The sequence below is a fragment of the Vanessa atalanta genome, chromosome 28 (genome assembly GCF_905147765.1).
Source record: "Vanessa atalanta chromosome 28, ilVanAtal1.2, whole genome shotgun sequence".
NCBI classification, from domain to species: Eukaryota; Metazoa; Arthropoda; class Insecta; order Lepidoptera; family Nymphalidae; genus Vanessa; species Vanessa atalanta.
In genome coordinates, this window is record NC_061898.1 from 5195998 (window position 1) to 5217162 (window position 21165).

The window sequence follows — 21165 nt, forward strand, 5'->3', positions numbered from 1 at the left end:
TTATTTATTTATATTTAAATACAGCAGGGTCAATTGCATTTAAAATTACATTTTGAATACACCTTACATTTAAAAACTACATGAATGATGTAGGTAAATCAATAAAAAAATACCTACCTAAACGTACGTCTACGTTCCGCGACCTTATAAAATAACCCGACCGAATTGAAATGAAGTCGCCGCATTGCATTTTCGTACAATGTTTATATTTACACAAAACGTCCGGGTTTTTGATAATCGGGTCGGCATGATGTCATAGCAGCTTATTTTAAATGTGACGTATCTATTTCCACATTGGATACCGAACGCGATACTACACTCCAAAAAGAATTTTTAGTGTTATTTGTTTAATTGAGAGAAAAGTGCTAAAATGTCATATTATTCACCGAGGAGAGCAGGTACGCGGTTTATTTTATATTGTATTGATTTAATTTTCCGATATTTTTGCATATATTTCAAATATTTTATCTTTTTTAATTATTTTTTTATTGGTTATTCAATTTTATTTAAGATAAGTAATTCATTATCAAAATAGACGCTTGAATCTTTTTAAAATCACCTTTTTTATTAGAATAAAGTTAATCTTTTATTTATTTTTAGTGATGATGTATTATTTATTATTTTAACGGAAAATTAAAGCATAATATATAATTTTTAATTTATTAATAACAATATAATGAACAAGTGTAAATAAAAAACAGCTGTTGATGATGTCATATGTGCAACGTTCCGTTAGTGCAAGTGTATACGAAGTTATCTCGCTATCAGTAAAAATTATAAGTCTTACTTAATATTATAAAATTAAGACCAATAGGAGGACCAAACTTTTGGAGCTATTATTATAAATAATAAGGAATTATAGTCGTATCAAATTCGTTCAAAAATTGAATTTCGATTTGATCGTAATAAGTACTCGTTTAATTAAAAGAAATGACTATCGTCGTTAAATAATAGTTAATAGCTCGTTGCATTGTTTTTTTTTCTAATAAGCAATTACCAGAAATGAATTATTTATAGTTATTTTAGTAGCAATTGTTTTGGTTCTTATAATGTTTTTTTTTTTTTGTATTATCATAACAAAGATTGAATATTACACTTATTTAAATATTTATGGATTTTCTGGTCGAGCTAAAAAGAAAAAGAAATGATATATGATGTAAACTTGTATTGTTCGCGTGATTCATAAAATTTGCATATTTAAATAAAAACCGGTTTTCCGGAAATCCGAGAATTATAAAATTTTCATTCGTTTATTTAATTATAAATATAAGTTATACATATTGATATTTTGCTTAAAGTCCATTTATTTTATTGTAATATAAGAAAAAACAAAAATAATGACAATTTAAAATTATATTTAGTGATTTAATTAACACGATAATACCTTAACCGATTTTTTCCAAGGCGGCAAATCTCAATCGAGAACTGTGCAGGACATATTATAGTGCACGTGTGTGTGTGTGTCTCTCTATACCAGCGTTGCAGAACTATCGATAGTTCTGCAACGTCTCGACCTCGAAAACTATTCAGGATATCAATAGTTCTATCAATAATATAGTTTTGATCAATACTATCGATACATTCGATATCGAGAACTATCGATAGTTCTGCAACGTCTCGACCTCGAAAACTATTCAGGATATCAATAGTTCTATCAATAATATAGTTTTGATCAATACTATCGATACTATCGATAGTATTGCTCATGAGGAGTTATCGATACTATTTCTAACACGTTAACTATCGATAGTCTATCGATACTATCTCTAACACTTTAACAATCGATAGTCTATCGATAGTGGACTATCGATATGCACCACTACGCTATACCCACACTAACATCCGATAGGACGACAAATTTGACACGACTAGAAAGAGTTCAGTTGCAGAAATAACGGCTACATGCTTTCCGTGGTGTATTAATTAGATAAAAAAAAAAATTTGGACGACCAACATACATACAATAGCACATTTAAAAAAAAAAATTACATGTCAAAATTATCTCGGCAAATATTCTACTATTTATAGGTAGTCAACATGTACATTACACAATATGTATTAAAAACAAAAATTAAACATAATAAATGATTAGAGATTAGAATCATGATACATTTTTTAACTATTATATAGTAAGTAGTAGTATATGCATATATTGTTAATTAACTTTTAATTAATTTTTAATTACCGCCTTCATGGTTTTTCTGTTTGACCTAAAGGTTGACTGGCAGAGAATGCCTTCAGGCATTAAGTCCGCCTTTTGTCCCATTCACTTTATGGTGGTCAATAAAGCATTAAAATAAATAAATAAATAATATTTAATATAACCTATAAAAATACCATAGAAGATTAGAAATTGGAACAAATAAATTTCTTTATTTTTCGACTGAACTGAGGGCGACTATCGTGACATATGTCTGAATCTTTAATTTGATTACTGATAATCTCGATAGGAAGGACTTCCTAATTGCGTTCTGGAATACGACGGACGTTTAAGTAGAATCTCGATAAAAGTTCCGGACGGTCATTATTATTGTTAAATAAATAAAATATAAACCGTATAACATAAGGTATATGACGTTTTATTTGTGTTTCGATAAAATTATAATGTACGATAAGAGAAAGTGCCATTTTCGAGATAAAAATCGATTTTAAAATTTCCCACAGTCATTTATTTTACGGTAGGTTGATTTCAGCGAAAGTTACAATTAAAACATTTGAATTAAGAGTTTTTGAAAGTTTAATTGTTAGTCGAATATGTATCTAGTATTTGAGATGTGTCTAAAGGATATTACGACACTAATGACTTCTTAGTTGATTTCACACCACGGGAACGACATGATCATCTCCAGGCTGTTTCGATTAACATAATATGTTTATTGTTATTTTTAAAATGAAATAAAAAAAATCGCGCTTAATTCCTTTCGCCGGTTCTAGTCAGATCCGAGGTGTTAATTTCCGAACCGGTGATAGATTATTGACTATCAAGCAACTAAACTCTTTTTAGGATTAATAGTGTAAATACATGCCTAAAGAAAAAAAAAAAAACTGTAACACTTCCATGTTGAATACAGTTTTTGATATTGACTTTGACGGTTAGGTATTCGTCAAATCCGATGGAAGAAGGAATAAAGTTAAACAAACCTTAGATTTACGTAAGCCGACGATTTGCTAATAACTCAGCTATATTGTCCACAACTGACAGTTCTTAATTAATATATCTTTATTTATAATACAACACTATACCACTTAACTACTTATGTCCACTTTAATTTTACTTCCAAAGTGCCCATAACAGATTCGTTGACGTTTAAAACGTAATTTTTTCGCAAATTCATAATGAATATAAACATTAAAGCTCGACCAATGATAACGCGTCAATTCAAGGTCAAATGTTGTTTATTTGGGTTTTGTCCCCTTGTAGTTGGAATAAACTGTATTTGGTCCAATATACACAAACCAGCGACCCACTCAAATAGACACAAGAAATCATCGTAATGTTCCCAAGCAGGGCTTTGTACTTGCCCGTCTGGGTCAACTCATCAGGTATTCTGCCGCCAAGCCGTATTACTTTGTATTGTCGTGTTTCGGTTTGAATAGTGAGCCAGTGTAACAGGCACAAGGGACGTAACATCTTAGTTCCCATGATTGGTTGCACATTGGCGATGTAAGGAGTGGTATATATTTCAAACGGCCAATGTCTATGGTCGATGGTTATCATCTACCGTCAAACTATTAAATCGAAAAACCGTTTAGGAGGAGTTCGATGACATACACACGATACGATCGCGAGTTGTTGATTCGTAATTCTTTCACGCGGTCGCCTTGACATAGATTCTCGGTGTGTAATCGCTGCGTTCTTAAATACTGCAGCACGTAGCTTTAACGTCTGTTTATATTTAGGACTTCCAGCTATCAAACTATTCGTTCTGATTAACATAGATCACATTCCCCTTCGACCGCTGCCGGCTTTTGCTTTTGGGTTTATAATCTGTGAATGAATAGTTCGGAGCGACAACGTTTGACCTATTTTTATGAGAAGTTATTGACCCTCTAGTATTTACGTAACAATATCAGCGATAATGTTACGGGAAGGCTGTATCAACTAACTAAAATATAATTATTATTGTACATGTAAAAATGAAAAAAAAAAAATATCCCGCTGAGTTTCTTTCGCCGGTTCTTCTCAGGTCCGAGGTGTTAAATTCCGAACCGGTGGTAGATTTTCGACAATCAATAAGCAAGTGTAAACACTTCTATATTGAATGAAGATTTTTGACTTTGACTTTGACTTTTGGGATGTTGGGAATTAATGAAATGAAAAAAGTTCCGTGGCTAAGTTAACGAATGTATTTGATTGTTTTCTTGTGTTTGGTCTTAAACGACGTATATTATTAGGGGCTATCATTTAATGCAGTGACGTCACAGACACATTGTATATACTAATATTACAAATACAGTGTCTGTCTGTTACGCTTTCACGGCTAAAACCTGCCCCCTCCCCATCACACGGGCGAAGCTGCGATTTGCAACTAGTGTAATAATAGACAGATGGTGGAACGGTGGTAGTGTTAAATTTGACTATGAATAAGTAAGTGTAATGCTCCTATATTGAATGAGGGAGTTGAGCATAATATTTTGTGGCGACAACTTTGCGCGACAGTGTGGTTGTAGCATAATATCACAGTTGTTGTAATAACGTCACAAATTATCTTTCAGGTGCTGTTTCACCACCACGGCTCACAGACAAGCTCCGGCTATACCATGTAGACATGAACCCCTACGGTCACCGAGTTTTATTGATATTGGAAGCAAAAAAAGCTAAATATGAAATCTATCGGCTCGACCCCCTCCATTTACCCGAATGGTTCAAAGCGAAAAATCCAAGACGTGAGTTTTTTTCGAAGCTTTTATTTAACTTGATATGTGGGTAGTTTAGAATTAAAATACGGAGTTGAAATTTTATTTTTCGGTTTTGTTCCGATCATAATAATGACCTGTCATGCTTGTTGTAAAAATACATTATAATTTTAAGCGCAGGATGGGCTCCAAAGGATGAAACTCCTCGACAGTCAACAGCTACATTTCTCTATAAATATTTATATGTATAGAAAGATATATTACACATTAGTTTGTTTTTTAAAATAAGTGCTCACTAAACATTTAATTAAAATTAATTAGTTTAGGTCTTCAATCAGCTAAAGTGGGTTAATAAATAGAAAGCATGAAGCATAATTCAATGTCACTGGCTTAAATCTTAGTGCAACTTAATTTTCACGTGCTTAATTTGTGTTTATAATGCATCTCGTGCTCGAGAAGTAAAATATTGTGAGCACTGCATGTATCGTATGAACTAACATGTGAGAAGCGTGCCATGAGCTCCATACCTTATCCTCCTCAAAAGTGAAGCAGAATTTACCCAGCTGGTCATTCACAACAGTTCTCAATATAACATTCATAGTCAAAGTAAAAAATACTTATTACAGTAGGCTCATTTTACATGACAGAATGAAATTCAAACCTACCACTGGTTCCGAATGTAGATCCCGAGAAGAACCAGCAAAAAGTTCCATAATATTTTCAACGTTGTAATATTTTTTCGTTTCAGTAAAAATTCCTGTTCTCGAAATACCAACGGAACAAGGAGATAGATGTTTATTCGAAAGTGTTGTTATTTGCGACTATTTGGACGAGAAATACGCACGGAACCCGTTACATTCCAGAGATCCGTATGTCAAAGCACAGGATAGACTGCTAATAGAGAGATTCAATGAGGTAAGTCATCTTCGTTTCCCTATTTGTTTTTAAGTGTTTTAGAAAGGCGGAAGGACAAATGTTCCACCAGATGGTGAGTAGTACCACCTAATACATGCTGTAAGAACAATTATTCGCAATCCACACGTTGAAATTTGGTCATTCGTGGGATCTAAGATGCGATGTCCCTTGTATCTGAAAGTACATGGGCTCACTAACCATTTAAACCGGAAAACAACTATACTAAGTATTGCTGTTTGGCGGTAGAATACCTGACGAGTGGGTTACCTACCCAGACGGGCTTACACAAAGTCCTATCATCTTGCTTGGTACAATAACTATATCTCTCTTCTCTTTCTGATGTCATAGATTTTTGATTTGATAGATGAGCACAGCACTATTAAACGAATGACCTCCTCGATTTTAAGGGAATAGTGATGAGTAATGTAACGTTTTCCTTCATTTTCAGTTAATAAAAGGAAGCTTAGAATGTTTCGACACAAACTTCGCTTTTGGCAGCGAGCAAATCATTCAAACGATGGAAATATTCGAGAAGGAATTAGCTTTGAGAGGTGAGTTTTTTCTGTACTTAAAGCCTTATAAACTCCTTTAGCTGTCTGTTCGTCAAGAGCTTTTATTCTCAGGAATGCGTTAATAACAAACACTGAGGGTTTGCGATCGCATAGAGCTGTGAAAATATACAATTTCTAAGTCTACGCCATCAAAAGATATAATCGTTTATGTCGCGGCAAACATTCGCAAAGGGAATCAAACTTGGGCTACGTCTAATTGACCTGGAATCATGACATTTCGCAAGAAGCAATATCGTGTAGCACACGTATAGAAAACCGTATAGCTATATCAGTGTCTATTTGTCTATCCGTCTGGTGGTTCCGGAACTTTCAGTGCGTGAGATTGCGAAATTGCCCGGTTATTTAACAGAGGTTCGCGGATTGGTAACTGGGTTACTTGGTTGTTCACCACTGCCCATAGACATTACACTGTCAGATATTTTAACCTTTTTAACCATTCACCGTTCAAACTGGAACACATAAGTTTTGCTATCTGGCAGAAGAACGTCTGATGAGAACTCTTAGATCGCTATACAAGGGACGTTGAGCTTTATTTTTATTGTTTTAAGGTACAAATTACTTCGGCGGTAACAAACCAGGTATGTTGGACTACATGATATGGCCATGGGTTGAAAGGCTGTATCTTTTACGATGCATCAATGAGAAGAAGTTTGACGAAAAAAGATCGAGGTTCCCTAATTTTGTAAGTATTTAATTAATTTATGTGTAATAACGCGGACGTGCTTGTGGGTTGATCTTCATAAGGTCTACCCGGAGCGCGGTTCGTTCAAAACAGCAAACGCATCAGAAACTCTTGTGGGTGATATTCTTCTGGTGTTTAGTAACGGCATCGAGTATTTGAAAATTGAGAAATTCCACTCCATACACTTGTCAATAATATCTTGTGTTTTTAATTACACTGGCTCACTAATCATTAGATAATTGAATGACCCAGTCATTATAATAGATGGGTATTAAATAATGACTGCGGGTTCAAAACGAGGTCGTTTATAATACATGTGCTGAGCAGTGAAGGAAAACATCGTGAGGAATCCTGCACGTTTGCCACATGTATGTACCAACGTATTTGATGCTTTGCCAGTGAGCTACCATTGGGAACTAAGATAGTATATCCATTGTACTTATGGGCTTAATTCGCTCACTCAAACTTTAAACCGAAAAAATACTAAGCATTGCTGTTTGGTGTTATATGATGTTTGGATGTTACCTACCTAGACTGACTCTCTTACAGCCCTACCACCAATTTATCTCAACTCTTCAACGGTTTCGGAGAGCCTCCAGCGAGAAGGAACAGCAAGGAGCTCGCATAGTTCCTCTAAATAACCAGTTTGAAAATGACGTTCCCATTCACATGTTTCATAGACGTTTCATAGATTCAAGTCAATTGTAAAAAATACATTGGTGAAGAAGGCATACTATTCGATGTTACTGTATCTGTATGTTATGTATATGTACTAGTTTGTTAAATGACGATTCAAAAGTGCTCGTAAAAGCCTACTTGAATAAAGTATATTTTGATTTGATTTGATTTGATTTGACAATAATTGTTCAATCGTTCCTGTGTTGTAACTCGAGAATAAATACGTCTTTATCCAATAAATATATATTTATATTTATTATGTTGGTAGGGTGGTCCTTGGTGGTAGGGTTTTGTGCAAGCCCGTCTGGGTAGGTCCCACCCACTCATCAGATATCCTACCGCAAAACAGCAGTATTGTTATGTTGCGGTTTGAATCGTGAGTGAGCCAGTATAACTACAGGCACAAGGGACGTAACATCTTAGTTCCTAAGGTTGGTGGCGCATTGGTGATTTAAGGAATGGTTAATATTCCTTACAACGCCTTTGTCTATTGGCGGCGGTGCCCACTTACCATCAGGTAGCGCATTTGCTCGTCCATATAAAAAAAAATTGGGTAATTAATAATTTCTTTTGTTTTAGGCTGACTGGGGTGACCAAATGCAGCTCGATGAAGTTGTAAAAAAACACGCGAATTCGCCGTCAGAATATTTCGATTATTACGAAAACGCGAGGACCCACGCAATGGGCTACTATCTATAATATTCAATATAAAGATAAATATCCACTGGTTGTATTGTATAGCGCGATATCGTGCGATACTTTTTTTCTGTTTAAATATAAGTCGAATGGAACCAATTTGTTATAAACTACCTAAAACTACCAGTGGGTTCGCCTTCGAAGTCGTTACGTCAATTTATTTTTAGTCTGTTCCGTATTTGCGTATTGGTACACGTATTAGTAGTGTCATATCGATAGTCAACTGTACTATGCTACGTCTTATGTAACTGGTCTTCTTAGTGGGTCCTTGGATAGTTTTGATGTCGATGCGTTCTGTTATCAAAATGATGTTCTTATTACATTCAGACGAAGCCGAATGATGAAATCGCTAATTTACTTATATTAAATATTCTATATTAAAAAATATATACAGAGTTATTGGTAATCCGACGTATTCAAGTTAGGAGGTAATAGGGGTGTTTATTTGCGATAATTTTAACCCCCATATGCAAATATGTACCATTTTTGAGTTATTCCGTTTTTTAGATTTTTTCAAAATAAATCAAAAATGCAACTTTAAACGCACGTTAGCTTCGTATAGTACGGTATAGCGCTATGTAATCAGTCGATAAATATCTTAAATATATAAGTCCACACATTGGTTTAAGATTTAACTTGCATTTTCATAACAAACGAGTTTTTGAAGTCATTATTTTCGTTGTTCAGTTTTTACGTCTGTAGCTATGTATAAAGTTTAACTTTACGCTTATCTGTGACTCTTAATCGCAGAGGTCTGACTCTAGCCTTATAATAGGTAACTGCCTTGCATAAAATTGTTTTGGCGTCGATTCATCTCTTTCAGTCACCGTTGATTTCACATTTGAAGGAAAAAGACAGTGTTGTAAAAATAAACACGTCCTAAATATTATTTATAAAGTCGAAAAAATTACATCATAACAAGATATAAAAAAAAAGGAAAAGGAAAAGGTCATACGGCCTAACGCCTACCTACATAAACACGTACGTGACGTAGTCGTTGCGTGTTCATGTGTGGTAGCCCTATTTAATAAAAGCTATTTAGCGTTTAAGTTACACACTTATCCCCTTTTGATATCATCGTTTTGACATTTGTCAGAAGAAGTTAGCACCATTTGTCTCATCCCCGAATCATAATTCATAAGTGCATTATTGTCCAACTTAGACTTAAATGTGAATCTATAGGCATTTTCTCAAAAAAAAAAAACAGCATTTATTAGAATCTTTTACGATTATTGTTTTAAATATATATTTAACTTTAAAAGTTTTATTTTGTAGTGGATTGTTAAAAAAAGAAAACTTAAGGTGGGCTTCCACTGATATAGTTAAAATTTTATATTCCGAATGTCACTTGTCCGAACTCTAGGCTTAACGATTTATTAAATATATTATCTGTGTAAGCATATACAGTAACTCTTGTATTCCTTCAATATGATTTGATGTTTACCACCTTAAACGATTCTAGACGAAACAAACGAATTCTCTAGTCTAGACCTAACTTTAGACACAATTTTAATTTCAGCTTTTATATGTATGTACTCTAACAAACCTTTATACATTAATCAATTTTATTATATATATACATCAGTGTGAATAAAACTATTGAATTAAACACTAAACCAAACCATAGATTGAAGCGAATATCCGGCAACCAATAAATATTTAGTATATCGACTATATTCGATATTTAAAACTGTAAGAATTAAAATGAGAAAAACAAATGTCAATCGAACTATTCCCGCTTAAAATCGACTGGAGAATTTCGCGCCAATTATGACGTCATTATTGACATTTAAATAAATTCGAATATTCGTTATCTATGTGAATATATTGCCAGGAGTGAAATGTAGTCTCAAATTTATAATAATATAACCTTTTAAGGATTTGAGAAATTTATTAATGGACCTTATAATACTATCCTTGTACACCACAGAGATAAATCTTTATGGAATATCACTGCGGATTTCTGTATATATTATATTAAATTCTTTACTTAATAACATATTTTGATAACATTTTTGGCTTGAGGGTATGGAATTTACTATAAAAATATGCCCATACACAGTGAAAAGGGTCTACATAAAATCAAAATTAAATCGGAAATATTTGAACGCGAAAGTGCGGAAGTAGCATAAAGAAAAGTTTCTGAACCGTAACTTTTACTAGTTGTCAAAATTGTGATATTATAATTTGACTACGAGCTTTTAATGTTAACGCGTACGATTTCAGTTGAGCGATGTTGCTCAAAAGAAGTTAAGATCTGTTGAACTGTAGTGAGTTTTGTTTGATTTTCAAGGTCATAAACATTTTTATTTTAAAGACTCCATTCGATTCAAGTAAATTGGATTGGATTTGACTTGAAACAGTGTAATTCTAAATAATTTATCATAACTATTGGCATCTCTTTCACACGTATGGTGTTAAAGAGAATAGCCAATATAACCGCTATCGTTGTGATATATTCAGCAACGTAATGTCTTTATGTAAGTTTTTTTTCTTACATAGGTTTTGTAAAGTCTTTTGTAAATAGATTTTAATGAATGACTTTGGTTATGTTTTATGTAAAAATGAATCTTTTTTTATTATGTTATATATTATATTCCATCTGGTTTACAAACATTAAAATATATGTTTTTGGAACGAAGTTCTTTAACACGGCTTACAGTAGATTGAACCCCCCTTTGGACCATCCTCCCTTCTATCTTCTTGATCTCCGTCTCTTGTTGTCGTTTACGGTGTTATACAATATTGTATTTGTTATATTTTTTTTAATTCAAACATTGAAATATTGTGTCTATTTTTTAATACGTGATATATATAGTGAAGTCAACTTCGTTCCAAGCGAGTGTCCAATCACACTAGTGTTGTATATCGATAGATTATCGATAGTTAAGGTGTTAGAGATAGTATTATCACGTGTCAAACACATGTGTTATAGTATTGTCACGTGTCAATACTATCGAGTACCGATAGTATCAATAGCTCCCCATGAGCAATACCATTGATACTATTACTTTTAACCTAAAGTATCGATAGTCCAAAACTATCGATACTATCGATAGTATCAATAGTATCGCTGCTATCACTAGTATTGCCGTAATCAATAGTATTGCTCACGGAGAGCTATCGATATCCTGAATAGTTTTCGAGGTCAACTATCGATAGTTCTTCAACGCTGAATGACACCTCTCGCAATTTCATTTTATTTATCAAGCGCTTAATGAAAGGATATAAACTGAGCGTTTATCTAGCTCAAGCATAAATAAGCGCGGGAAAGTTAGAAAGAGACAATACGATTATACGGCAATGGTTGTATTGTATTGCATTTGTTTTTATAGATATAAAAAACTGATCCAGGGCTTTTTGTCATGTGTGATTTGGGGGGATTCAGACAACGGAAAGTTGGTAAAATTTTTCAAGGTTATAGCTGGAACATTGTCTATGTCAAAATCATTATTATTATGATATTTAAGAAGGTATTTATTAAATAACGATATATTTCGTGATATTATGTATACATATTTGTTTTTTTTTTATTAGTTTTATGGAACTCGTTGTCTTCGCATAGCTAAAGCTTAAGTATATACATACTTTCAATTAAACATTTCTTTTTTTTTTTAATTTAAGTTATATGTAAGTCAAAGTTATTAATTGTTAACAAAATATTTTCTGATATTTATACATAAATTGATAAGTGGTTAAGTTATTTTTCTTGTATTTTTTTTTGTATTTCTAAGGTACTTAAAGCTGTAATTTTATTTTAACGAAACCAACACAATAAAGAAACACGGATATATTTTTTTAATTTTATTTTTTCCCTTAGGTAGGCGAATGTATTTGACCTTCGCCTACGAAGGTATAATGCTAATTTATTTTCAACAAGTCAAGTCATCTTGAGCAAAATATTATCTAATCTAAATAATTATATATACGATATCGCTTCGGTATAAATTAACTTAATGGATAAATAATAATCTTTAAACGAATAATATTTAAAATAAAATATTATTCTAAGAAGTAAAGAGGCTTAATATATTTTATCGATGAGACGTTCAGTGAACACATCTTATCTTAATTTACCTAATAAATTGACATATAATAATTCTTAAAATTATCATATTACCTCAAGGTAATATGGTACCTCAAGGTGGCGTCTTATCTCCCTTGCTCTTTGCTATTTTCATTAATTCCATTTCTCAGTATATTTCTTCCTCCTACCATATGTATGCAGATGATATTCAAATTTATCGCCACACTACGCTTGAAAATCTTCACATTGCGATTGAGAGCATGAACTACGACCTACAGAAAATTCACGAATGGAGTAAACTGTACGGACTTGTTATAAACCCCGGGAAATCACAAGTCATTATTATTGGCAGTCCGGGCATGGTCTCTAAGGCTAATTACACTGATTTACCGTCTATTGAATACAATGGTACTTGTTTACCTTACTGTACCGTTGTGAAAAATCTAGGGGTGTATTTAGATCAAACATTATCCTGGTCACATCATTTGAAAGAACTGAGCAGAAGAACCTACGCTTCACTGAACTCGCTACGACGGTTTCGATCCCCTCTACCAATTCCTACCAAAATTATGTTAGCAAATTCTCTCCTTCTACCTATTCTTGATTATGCCGATGCAAGCTATACTAATCTGAACGAGGACCAACTCAATAGGCTTGAGCGACTTCAAAATCTCGCCATCCGGTTCATATTCTGCCTTCGCAAATATGACCACATTTCTGTATTTCGTTCAAAGCTCAAGTGGCTCCCTATTCGTTTTCGCCGGAACTTGCATATTTAGTCTCTTCTGTACTGTGGGCTATTTAATTCAAGGGCTCCTTCTTATTTAAAGGAGAAATTTAAATTTCTAGGCGATCCTTCTCTTTTGAGATCTTCCCGGAGTTTTACACTTAAAATACCGGCACATAATACAAAATTCTACAGTGACTCTTTTACCGTTCAGGCAATTAAGTTTTGGAATAATTTACCGCTTAATATAAAAAAATCTAAAACATTATTAATTTTCAAAAATTCCCTAAAGAAATTTTATCTTGAATCTGCATAGAGACGATTTATAATAGTGCTTATTTATTAGTTTAGTTATAATTATTTATTAGTCTATAATATTTATTTATTTTATTTGAATGGCACATCAACAGTACATACATTAAACACTTAACACTAAACTTTTAAAACTGATACTTATCTGATGTATGTACCAATTACAGACGTACACAGCACTGCTGAAGATTACTGTCTAGCTGCTTAATAATAATATATATATATATATATATATATATGTGTATATGTGCGTGTGTGTATGTGTATATATATGTATGTGTATATGTATATATATATAGTGTATATATGTACATTGTATAAGTATTTACATGTAGATATTTGTATGCAAGTGTAGTTATAATACCGCCTTAGCACCACCTACCCGATTCCATACAACCTCTCTCTTTATTGGGTTGTCTGGAAGAAATGGCTACTTAGCAATAAGGCCGCCCGTTGTACTCTACAATAATATTTAAATTTTTCTTGTAACATATTTTAATCTGTATCTTGTGGTGTACAATAAAGTATAAATAAATAAATAAATAAATATTAATCATATTTTAAAGTAGAAAAGCTAATCACAATATTAAGGGATATTAAGTATGGTGTAATTATTATGTTTAGACTTTTTTAATAGTATATTTTATTGGCAATGGCAACAAAGCGTAAATTTACTGCTTTTTAAGGTTGTTGACAATGATGTCAAATATTCGCCAATTTCTGACATTAAATTAGTGTTACTAGAATATAGATTTGCCTTTTCAGAGTCTTTAATTTATTACAATCAAGTTAGAGAGATCAGGGAAATACATAAATACGTCAATAATAACAAATTAATAATTCTGAAATTTAGCAACATTATAAAAAATAAAGTGTAATTGAGTTTTGTTAAAACACAAAATATTTACATATTTTTTTAAAATAATTCAGTAGGAAGGAAATATCATAAATTATTGCAACATTTTTTTATTTCTGTAGAACTTATTTTTTTTTACAGGAAGAACTTTTACAAATGTATAGTGATATATGATGTTAGCTTTTAAAAATACTAGACTGACTGATCAGACCATCCGATTCAAGTTTAAGTACTAAACATTACAATAGATTTATATTTTTTGTTGAATAATAAAGTATTAATAAACAGTGTGTTTTAAATAAATATTAAACAAAGGTCAATTTTAGGTAATCATTATTGTAAAACTGCTGTAAAATAAATATATTTATTTTGTAAAATTATGTAATATTACTTCTGCATTATCTTTCAAACTGAAGATAATCCTCTCTGTTGTATGTTTTAATATTATTTTACTAAGTAATAACTTAGTCGGTAACTTTATTGGGGATATTTTACATATTGCACTGGCAATACCGTAATAAAAGTCAAACAATTTCCCAACCCCCACTACAGACAATGTTTTGGCAAAATAATAAAATATAACAATAAAAATTATTTTTGCACATTAAAATAAACTATTATTTTTAAAAAATGCCACTTATACGCTCGGCCAGTTATAATTTATTCATAGAAATCCTTCTTCGTATTCTTTTATTCTCCGCTTTTTGGTGAGTTGGCTTCCATATGTTATAATCAAATTTTTCGATAACGTTTTATGAATGAAACATATACCGAATATATGTTAAATGCATATTTATTACTTTATTATTAATTTATGTACTTCGAACATTTAATATATTTGAGTTAAAAACGATTCTGTGTTCAAAAATATGTACTCAAACTAATCATAAATATTTAATGTGAATTATTTCCGCCGTGTGTTTCCGCAACTCGCGATTTGTGCAATAAAGAGAGAGTTACTTAAGAAATAAATACATTTATACACTTTATTATTTAAGCTATTTAAATATTAATAAATAATTTTATTGGGTTGTATCTATAAATTCTTAAATTATGAATTTATTTTAATGGGGGTAAGTATTCTAGAGATAAGAGATACATAAAAAACATAATTAGAATGAGTTAAATTTAATATTACAATACTGCTTATAGCACTTGAGCGAAACTTCATGAGATATCAAAACCGTATCGTGTTACCATATTTTATCAAATTTAAAGGTGTTGCAATTCAAACCCTGCTTTAGATATTCTTTATTTTAATATTAAATAAATACAGTAACGAAATATATTTATAAGTAAATATTTTTCGACAGATTTAATTTAGTTTTTTAGTCAGTCTTGTCAGTAATTAACATAAAATATTACCTATGTCCTCGGGGTCCAAGTTTGCTTCATACAAAATATCAAATTCAGAATCAGTAGTATTGCCGTTAAAGAGCAACGGACAGACAGATTGATTTACTTTCACATTTACAATAATAATGTTATAAATCTTGACTTAAAAATATGCGACTAAGGTGGATCTATTTGACGTCAAATATTAAAGAAAATTTTCTATTTTCCAGTTATATGGAATCATTGAATCCCTTCATCAGAGTGATACCACATTCGGAACTAGAAAATAACTGTAAATACCCTCGGCACGAATCCTACGTTCCCAGCGGAATGCTCTGGTCCATTGTACTATCGGTTCCATGTGTGCTGTCATTGATAGCGTGGGCAGTATGCAATGATTGCAATGACGCATTGGAGGTGAGGCTTGATAATGAAGACTAATAACGTTGGCAGGGACCAATTTGGTACTTTGTCTGCCCTAGGTTATGGTAGATTGCCGATCACATACCTAAATAAAGATTTTTTTTGCGAGGTGTTATTCAAATTGTATTTGTCATGCCCTCTGAGTTTTACTAAAAACAAAATTCTGGCCAAGTTTAAGACTTTTGTTGGATTGGTTATAAGCTAAATTATGATTAGTTAAGTATGTGTAATTAATAAGATTAATAACTAAATTGGTGGTAGGTAGGAAAGCCGTTAGGTACCACTCACTCAATATATATTCTACCGTCAAACAGCAGTAGTTAGTATTGTTTTGTTCCGTATTGAACGGTGAGTGAGTTCAGACGCTGCATAGTAACTACAGGCACAAGGGAAATACCATCTAGCTCCCTAGGTTGATGAGTTAAGGAATGTTTACGAAATGTATGAGTGGTGACCACTTAAAGACTTATACCATAAAATAAACCACACAATACCGATACGAACTTAGGATATGTTTAATAGGCTTGATACAAAACAGTTTAATAATAGTCAGAGGAACTTGATAATTTTACTAGGCGTTCCGCTTTGAAAGTGACTCAGTTTAGTTGCAAGAGACATGACATCTCAGTACCTAAGGTTGGTGACGCATTTTTGTAAGTACTACACCAGTACCATGCGTCATGACGCGATGGAAGTGGGAAAAAAGATAAACAAACCTTAGATTTACGTGTTTCATGCGATTTGGTAATAACTCGGCTATATTTTGCACTACTCAGAGTATGATTAATATATCTTTATTTATAATACAACACTGTTACACTTAACTGTTTCCATTTTAATTTTACATCCATAATTCCGATCAATGTCGTCGACGTTCAAAACGCCATTTATTCGCAAATCCATAGTGAATATCATAGACTAATCAAGCTCTCGGCCAATGATTTCGATTTGCCGTCAAATGATGTTTATTTGGCTTTTTTCTCTCGTTGATGACGTTTATAGGAGGCCACAGAGTAAATAAAATTGTATTTATATTTACAGTTTCTGCTCTCCTGGTCGCTCGCTCTTGGAATAACGGGCATGTTAACTGATACGGTCAAATTAATTGTTGGTGAGTGGTTGTTTTTCTTTATCATATATTGACTGCCTCGTTGGTGTAGTGGCTAGATATATGGCCGAAGATCCCAAGGATCTGTGTTCAAACACCAGGTTGGGCCGATAGTAAATTATTGGGTTTTTCTATTGAACAATTCCCGTACTCCCGTGCATCGGAAATAACGTAAAGCCGTTGGTTCAGTGCGTGAACTCATTCTGGTGGTCAGATTTGCCTAATCATTGGTTTATAAGACGGAGCTGGACTCCTTAAGAATAGCCGTCAGCCACCATCGATTAATTTTGATACTAGTTTAGTATTAAGCCAGTCAGGGGAGGTTCGTCATGGTATGCTAAAGCACGTGACGCCCGTCGAAAAGACGGAGAGGGTACCATTGGGCTTTTATTGGGTATTCGGGTGTACTAGGGCGCGCTAGGCGTCCTGGGCATAAGCGAGTCACAAGAACCCCCACTTCATGTGAGGGAAACGCGTAAAGTTTTTATAGCGAGATCAAAAAAAGAAGTTAAGGGGGGGGCGGTCGCTTCAGTTGTTAAGTTGGCCATTACTTATCTTGATAACGACCATGCAAAAAATAATTTTATATAATTTGTACAAAAGGCGGTGTTTTCGTTAAAATAGCGATTAAGCAAGAGTTCACGTAAATTTATATACATATATATAATAATAATAATTTATAAAAAGTTATTTATGTTAGAATATGTGATATATACGATTTACGATAAATATTATTTCACGAATGAGGTACGAAGTGACTTTTTACAGTATCGCAAAGCTTAGGGGAATAACCGTAATCGAATACAAACAATTCATACTTTTAGATTTTAATTTTTTAGGTCGACCGCGCCCCGATTTCTTCTACCGTTGCTTCCCCGATGGCATTGAAACGCCTGAGCTTCAATGTACAGGCGACATATCCGACATTATGGAGGGGAGGAAGTCGTTTCCTAGTGGACACAGCAGCTGTAAGTACATTTAACAATTTAATACAACGCCAAGATTTAATTTTCGCTACAGTCATGGTAATACTTTCGACTTGTGAAGGTTATACGAACACAATTATTGTCTACGATTTAATTTGAACACAATAATTACAATAATAGAGTAACTACAAAGTTTCTTGCCGGTTCTTCTCGGTAGAATCTACATTCCGAAGCGGCGGTCACTTCACTTAAATTAATTTGTAAATTGAATAAAAATATTCAATTGTAAATTTAAAAGAATCAGGCTAATTCAACTAAGAATGAGAGAAAATTGTCTTTGTAATTTACAATCGTTTAATTTGATATGTAAAACATGCTGAGTGTCTTTCGCCGGTTACTCTCATGTCCAAATTCGTCTTAATCACAACAAATCAGGTAGCGATGTTCTGGCGATGCCACCCCCCCCAAATATTTTTAGTTTTAAGAGACCGTTCCGTCTCTCCGATGGTCTCAGACTTAACTATCTGTGAGGCGCCCCCCAAGCGTGGCCTAGAATTTTGCACCCTGCTTTCGTGGTTAAGACGGACCTGCTCTGAGAGGCTTCAAGTCAATATATAAGCGTTAAACGTTTTGACTCAGTCTTTCTTTCAATATTTTCATGACTAATTTTCAGATTCCAATATACGAATCTTAAATTTGTTTACAGTGTCGTTCTGTTCGTTGGGTATTGCGTCAGCTTGGATCTGTGGTAGATTGGGCACGATATCCAGAAAGCGTGGCTCGGGGGCCAGGGTGTTGACCACGATCATACCACTCGTGATGGCAGGCTGCATCGCACTGTCCAGGACCTGTGACTACCACCATCACTGGCAAGGTAATTTGTACAGTTTATTCCTATATATAGGAACGAAGATGAACAAACCTTAGATTTAGGTATTTCAACAGATTTTCTAATAGCTCTGCTATACTTCATCCACTTCATTTATAATTCATCTCGTGCTCGGCGGTGAAGGAAAACATCGCGAGGAAACCTGCATGTGTCTAATTTCAACGAAATTCTGCCACATGTGTATTCGACCAACCCGCATTGGCTGCTCCAAGTGGTAGAATATGATCTCAACCTTCTTCTCAAAGGGAGAGGAGGCCTTAGCCCAATAATGAGTTTCTAGCCGGTTCTTCTCGGTAGAATCTACATTCCGAACCGGTGGTAGCTTTACTTTAAATACTTAGTTTGTTAAATGACGTAAATGTAAAAGCCTACTTGAGTAAAGTACATTTTGATTTTGATTACAAAATTGACACAAAAGTTCACATATACCAATAATGGGGTTGTGGTTTTCAGATGTCCTGGTGGGATCGACCTTGGGGTTCACGGTTTCCGTGTTGTGCTATCGTCAGTACTATAACCCTCTCACGTCGGACTTGGCGGGAGTGCCCTACATAGTCTCCAAGGCGAACTCCGCTAAATACTTCAACGGCAAACCGGATATAAGTCCGATAAAAGACTGCAAAGAAGAATCTACACCGTTGCTAAACGGAAAGAAGGATGATAAATGGATTTAATGTTTTCATAATGACAGTACGCGACTGTAAAAAAAATCGGTATCTTTTTTTTGTTGTTGAAAAAAATTGATAATGACGTTCTGACGACTGTTCCACCAGATTCACCTTTAAACGTAATCCTGGAATCTGTCATTCAGTCTATGCGATTTGAAAATGTATATAGTATCGTCTTGTTAAAAGTAATTATAAAAAAAAAAAAAATACCTGGGTTAAGGAAGTAAGCAGTGCTTATTTCGTATATATAAAAAAAAAAAAGAAACGGAAAGCAAAATGGAGTGCGCAGAATAATACAGTTGAGCAAAAAAAGCGAATACAATTCTCTAGTATTGCCACTGTCAATAATTTTTAAATTAAGTGTTATCTTTTGACGTATAACGCTCTGTGAGTACTTACAATCTTTTGCCTTGAAGGTGAGGGTGAGGGAATGAGGAGTGCATACGTGTGCACACACAAACAACTTGTGCATAGTATGTCTGCGCATATCGATCGGGATATCAACATCGTTATTACTTTATCTGTGGTCACGATTCGGTGTTGTCATGTACAAAAAATGAACAAATTTGAGTATAATATTATAAAAAATATTAGTTTGGTTAGTTATATATTAGATTGGTCTGTCTGTCACGCACGACTGAACCGCTGAACCAAATTTGATGGAGTTTGATATGATCAAGCTTGAACCCCTTTATATACATCTAAAGGATGATGTTTGGGATGAAATGTTATTTAAATTATCTCGAAGAATTCTACCCAGGCGAAGTAGCTGATCTCTGTGTTTTAAGCGTTGGTAATCAGGTGTTAGGTATTTGCAACGCGCCCTTTATTTTAATAAGATATACATTTCTAATTTATTGTTGATACAAGATTGACTTACGTGATATATATGTCACTGTAAAAGCTCGAACTACGGTAAATCTTAAGATTTTCCAGTAAAACCTAAGATTTACCGATTACGAATGGTAAATGTCCATAAAACATTGGGATTCGAACTTTTACCATCGTTCACTTGGTAAATCTTAGGATTTACATGTTAGGTTAGGTTAGGTTGGAATGGTGAAAGTCCGAAAAAGTCGTCCCTGTATAATAAATACATACATTTACCAACTCATGTCGGTAAATCTTAGGTTTAACTGGAAAATCTTAAGATCTTAGTTCGAGCTTTTACAGTAACACATATATATTGTTAAGTCCAATCATAAGATTACAAAAGTCAAATAAACGATTGACCTTGAATCGCCGCGACATCATTGGTCGAGACGTTTTGAACGTCGACGAAACTTACCGTTTGGAAGTAAAATTAAAGTTGATATGAGTATTATTATATATATATGATATAGCTGAACATATGGGTATAGTAAATATGTAAACCTAAGGATTAATGAACGCACATCAGATATTCTACCGCGATACAAAAGTGTTGTGTAAGGGAGGTTGTTTAACGCGCTAAGGGCGTGTCATATTAATATCCAGTGACTCTATAGGGCTTAT

General features: G+C 33.4%; 2 protein-coding genes across 2 annotated transcripts; both read left to right on the plus strand.

The window, feature by feature from the left end:
- Nucleotides 1-244: 244 nt before the first annotated feature.
- Nucleotides 245-11994, plus strand: LOC125074704 (pyrimidodiazepine synthase-like). Its single transcript, XM_047686103.1, has 6 exons — nucleotides 245-398; nucleotides 4717-4887; nucleotides 5606-5772; nucleotides 6221-6323; nucleotides 6893-7026; nucleotides 8284-11994. The coding sequence occupies exons 1-6, from the start codon at nucleotides 371-373 to the stop codon at nucleotides 8401-8403; spliced, it is 723 nt and encodes a 240-aa protein (XP_047542059.1). The 5' UTR covers nucleotides 245-370; the 3' UTR covers nucleotides 8404-11994.
- Nucleotides 11995-14867: 2873 nt separating this feature from the next.
- LOC125074703 (phospholipid phosphatase 5) lies at nucleotides 14868-19884 on the plus strand. Its single transcript, XM_047686102.1, has 6 exons — nucleotides 14868-15029; nucleotides 15888-16074; nucleotides 17122-17191; nucleotides 18028-18156; nucleotides 18821-18988; nucleotides 19457-19884. Exons 1-6 carry the CDS (start codon nucleotides 14953-14955, stop codon nucleotides 19675-19677), a joined length of 852 nt encoding a protein of 283 aa, XP_047542058.1. The 5' UTR covers nucleotides 14868-14952; the 3' UTR covers nucleotides 19678-19884.
- The last annotated feature ends 1281 nt before the right edge of the window (nucleotides 19885-21165 follow it).

Excerpts from the sequence above, each read along its gene's own strand:
- LOC125074704 (XM_047686103.1), top strand. The coding sequence starts at position 371 with ATGTCATATTATTCACCGAGGAGAGCAG. Across the intron at positions 399-4,716 it reads TTATTCACCGAGGAGAGCAG|GTGCTGTTTCACCACCACGG; the intron begins GTACGCGGTTTA and ends ATTATCTTTCAG. Across the intron at positions 6,324-6,892 it reads GAAGGAATTAGCTTTGAGAG|GTACAAATTACTTCGGCGGT; the intron begins GTGAGTTTTTTC and ends TATTGTTTTAAG.
- LOC125074703 (XM_047686102.1), top strand. The coding sequence starts at position 14,953 with ATGCCACTTATACGCTCGGCCAGTTATAATTTATTCATAGAAATCCTT. Across the intron at positions 15,030-15,887 it reads CTTTTATTCTCCGCTTTTTG|TTATATGGAATCATTGAATC; the intron begins GTGAGTTGGCTT and ends TCTATTTTCCAG. Across the intron at positions 18,157-18,820 it reads TCCTAGTGGACACAGCAGCT|TGTCGTTCTGTTCGTTGGGT; the intron begins GTAAGTACATTT and ends ATTTGTTTACAG.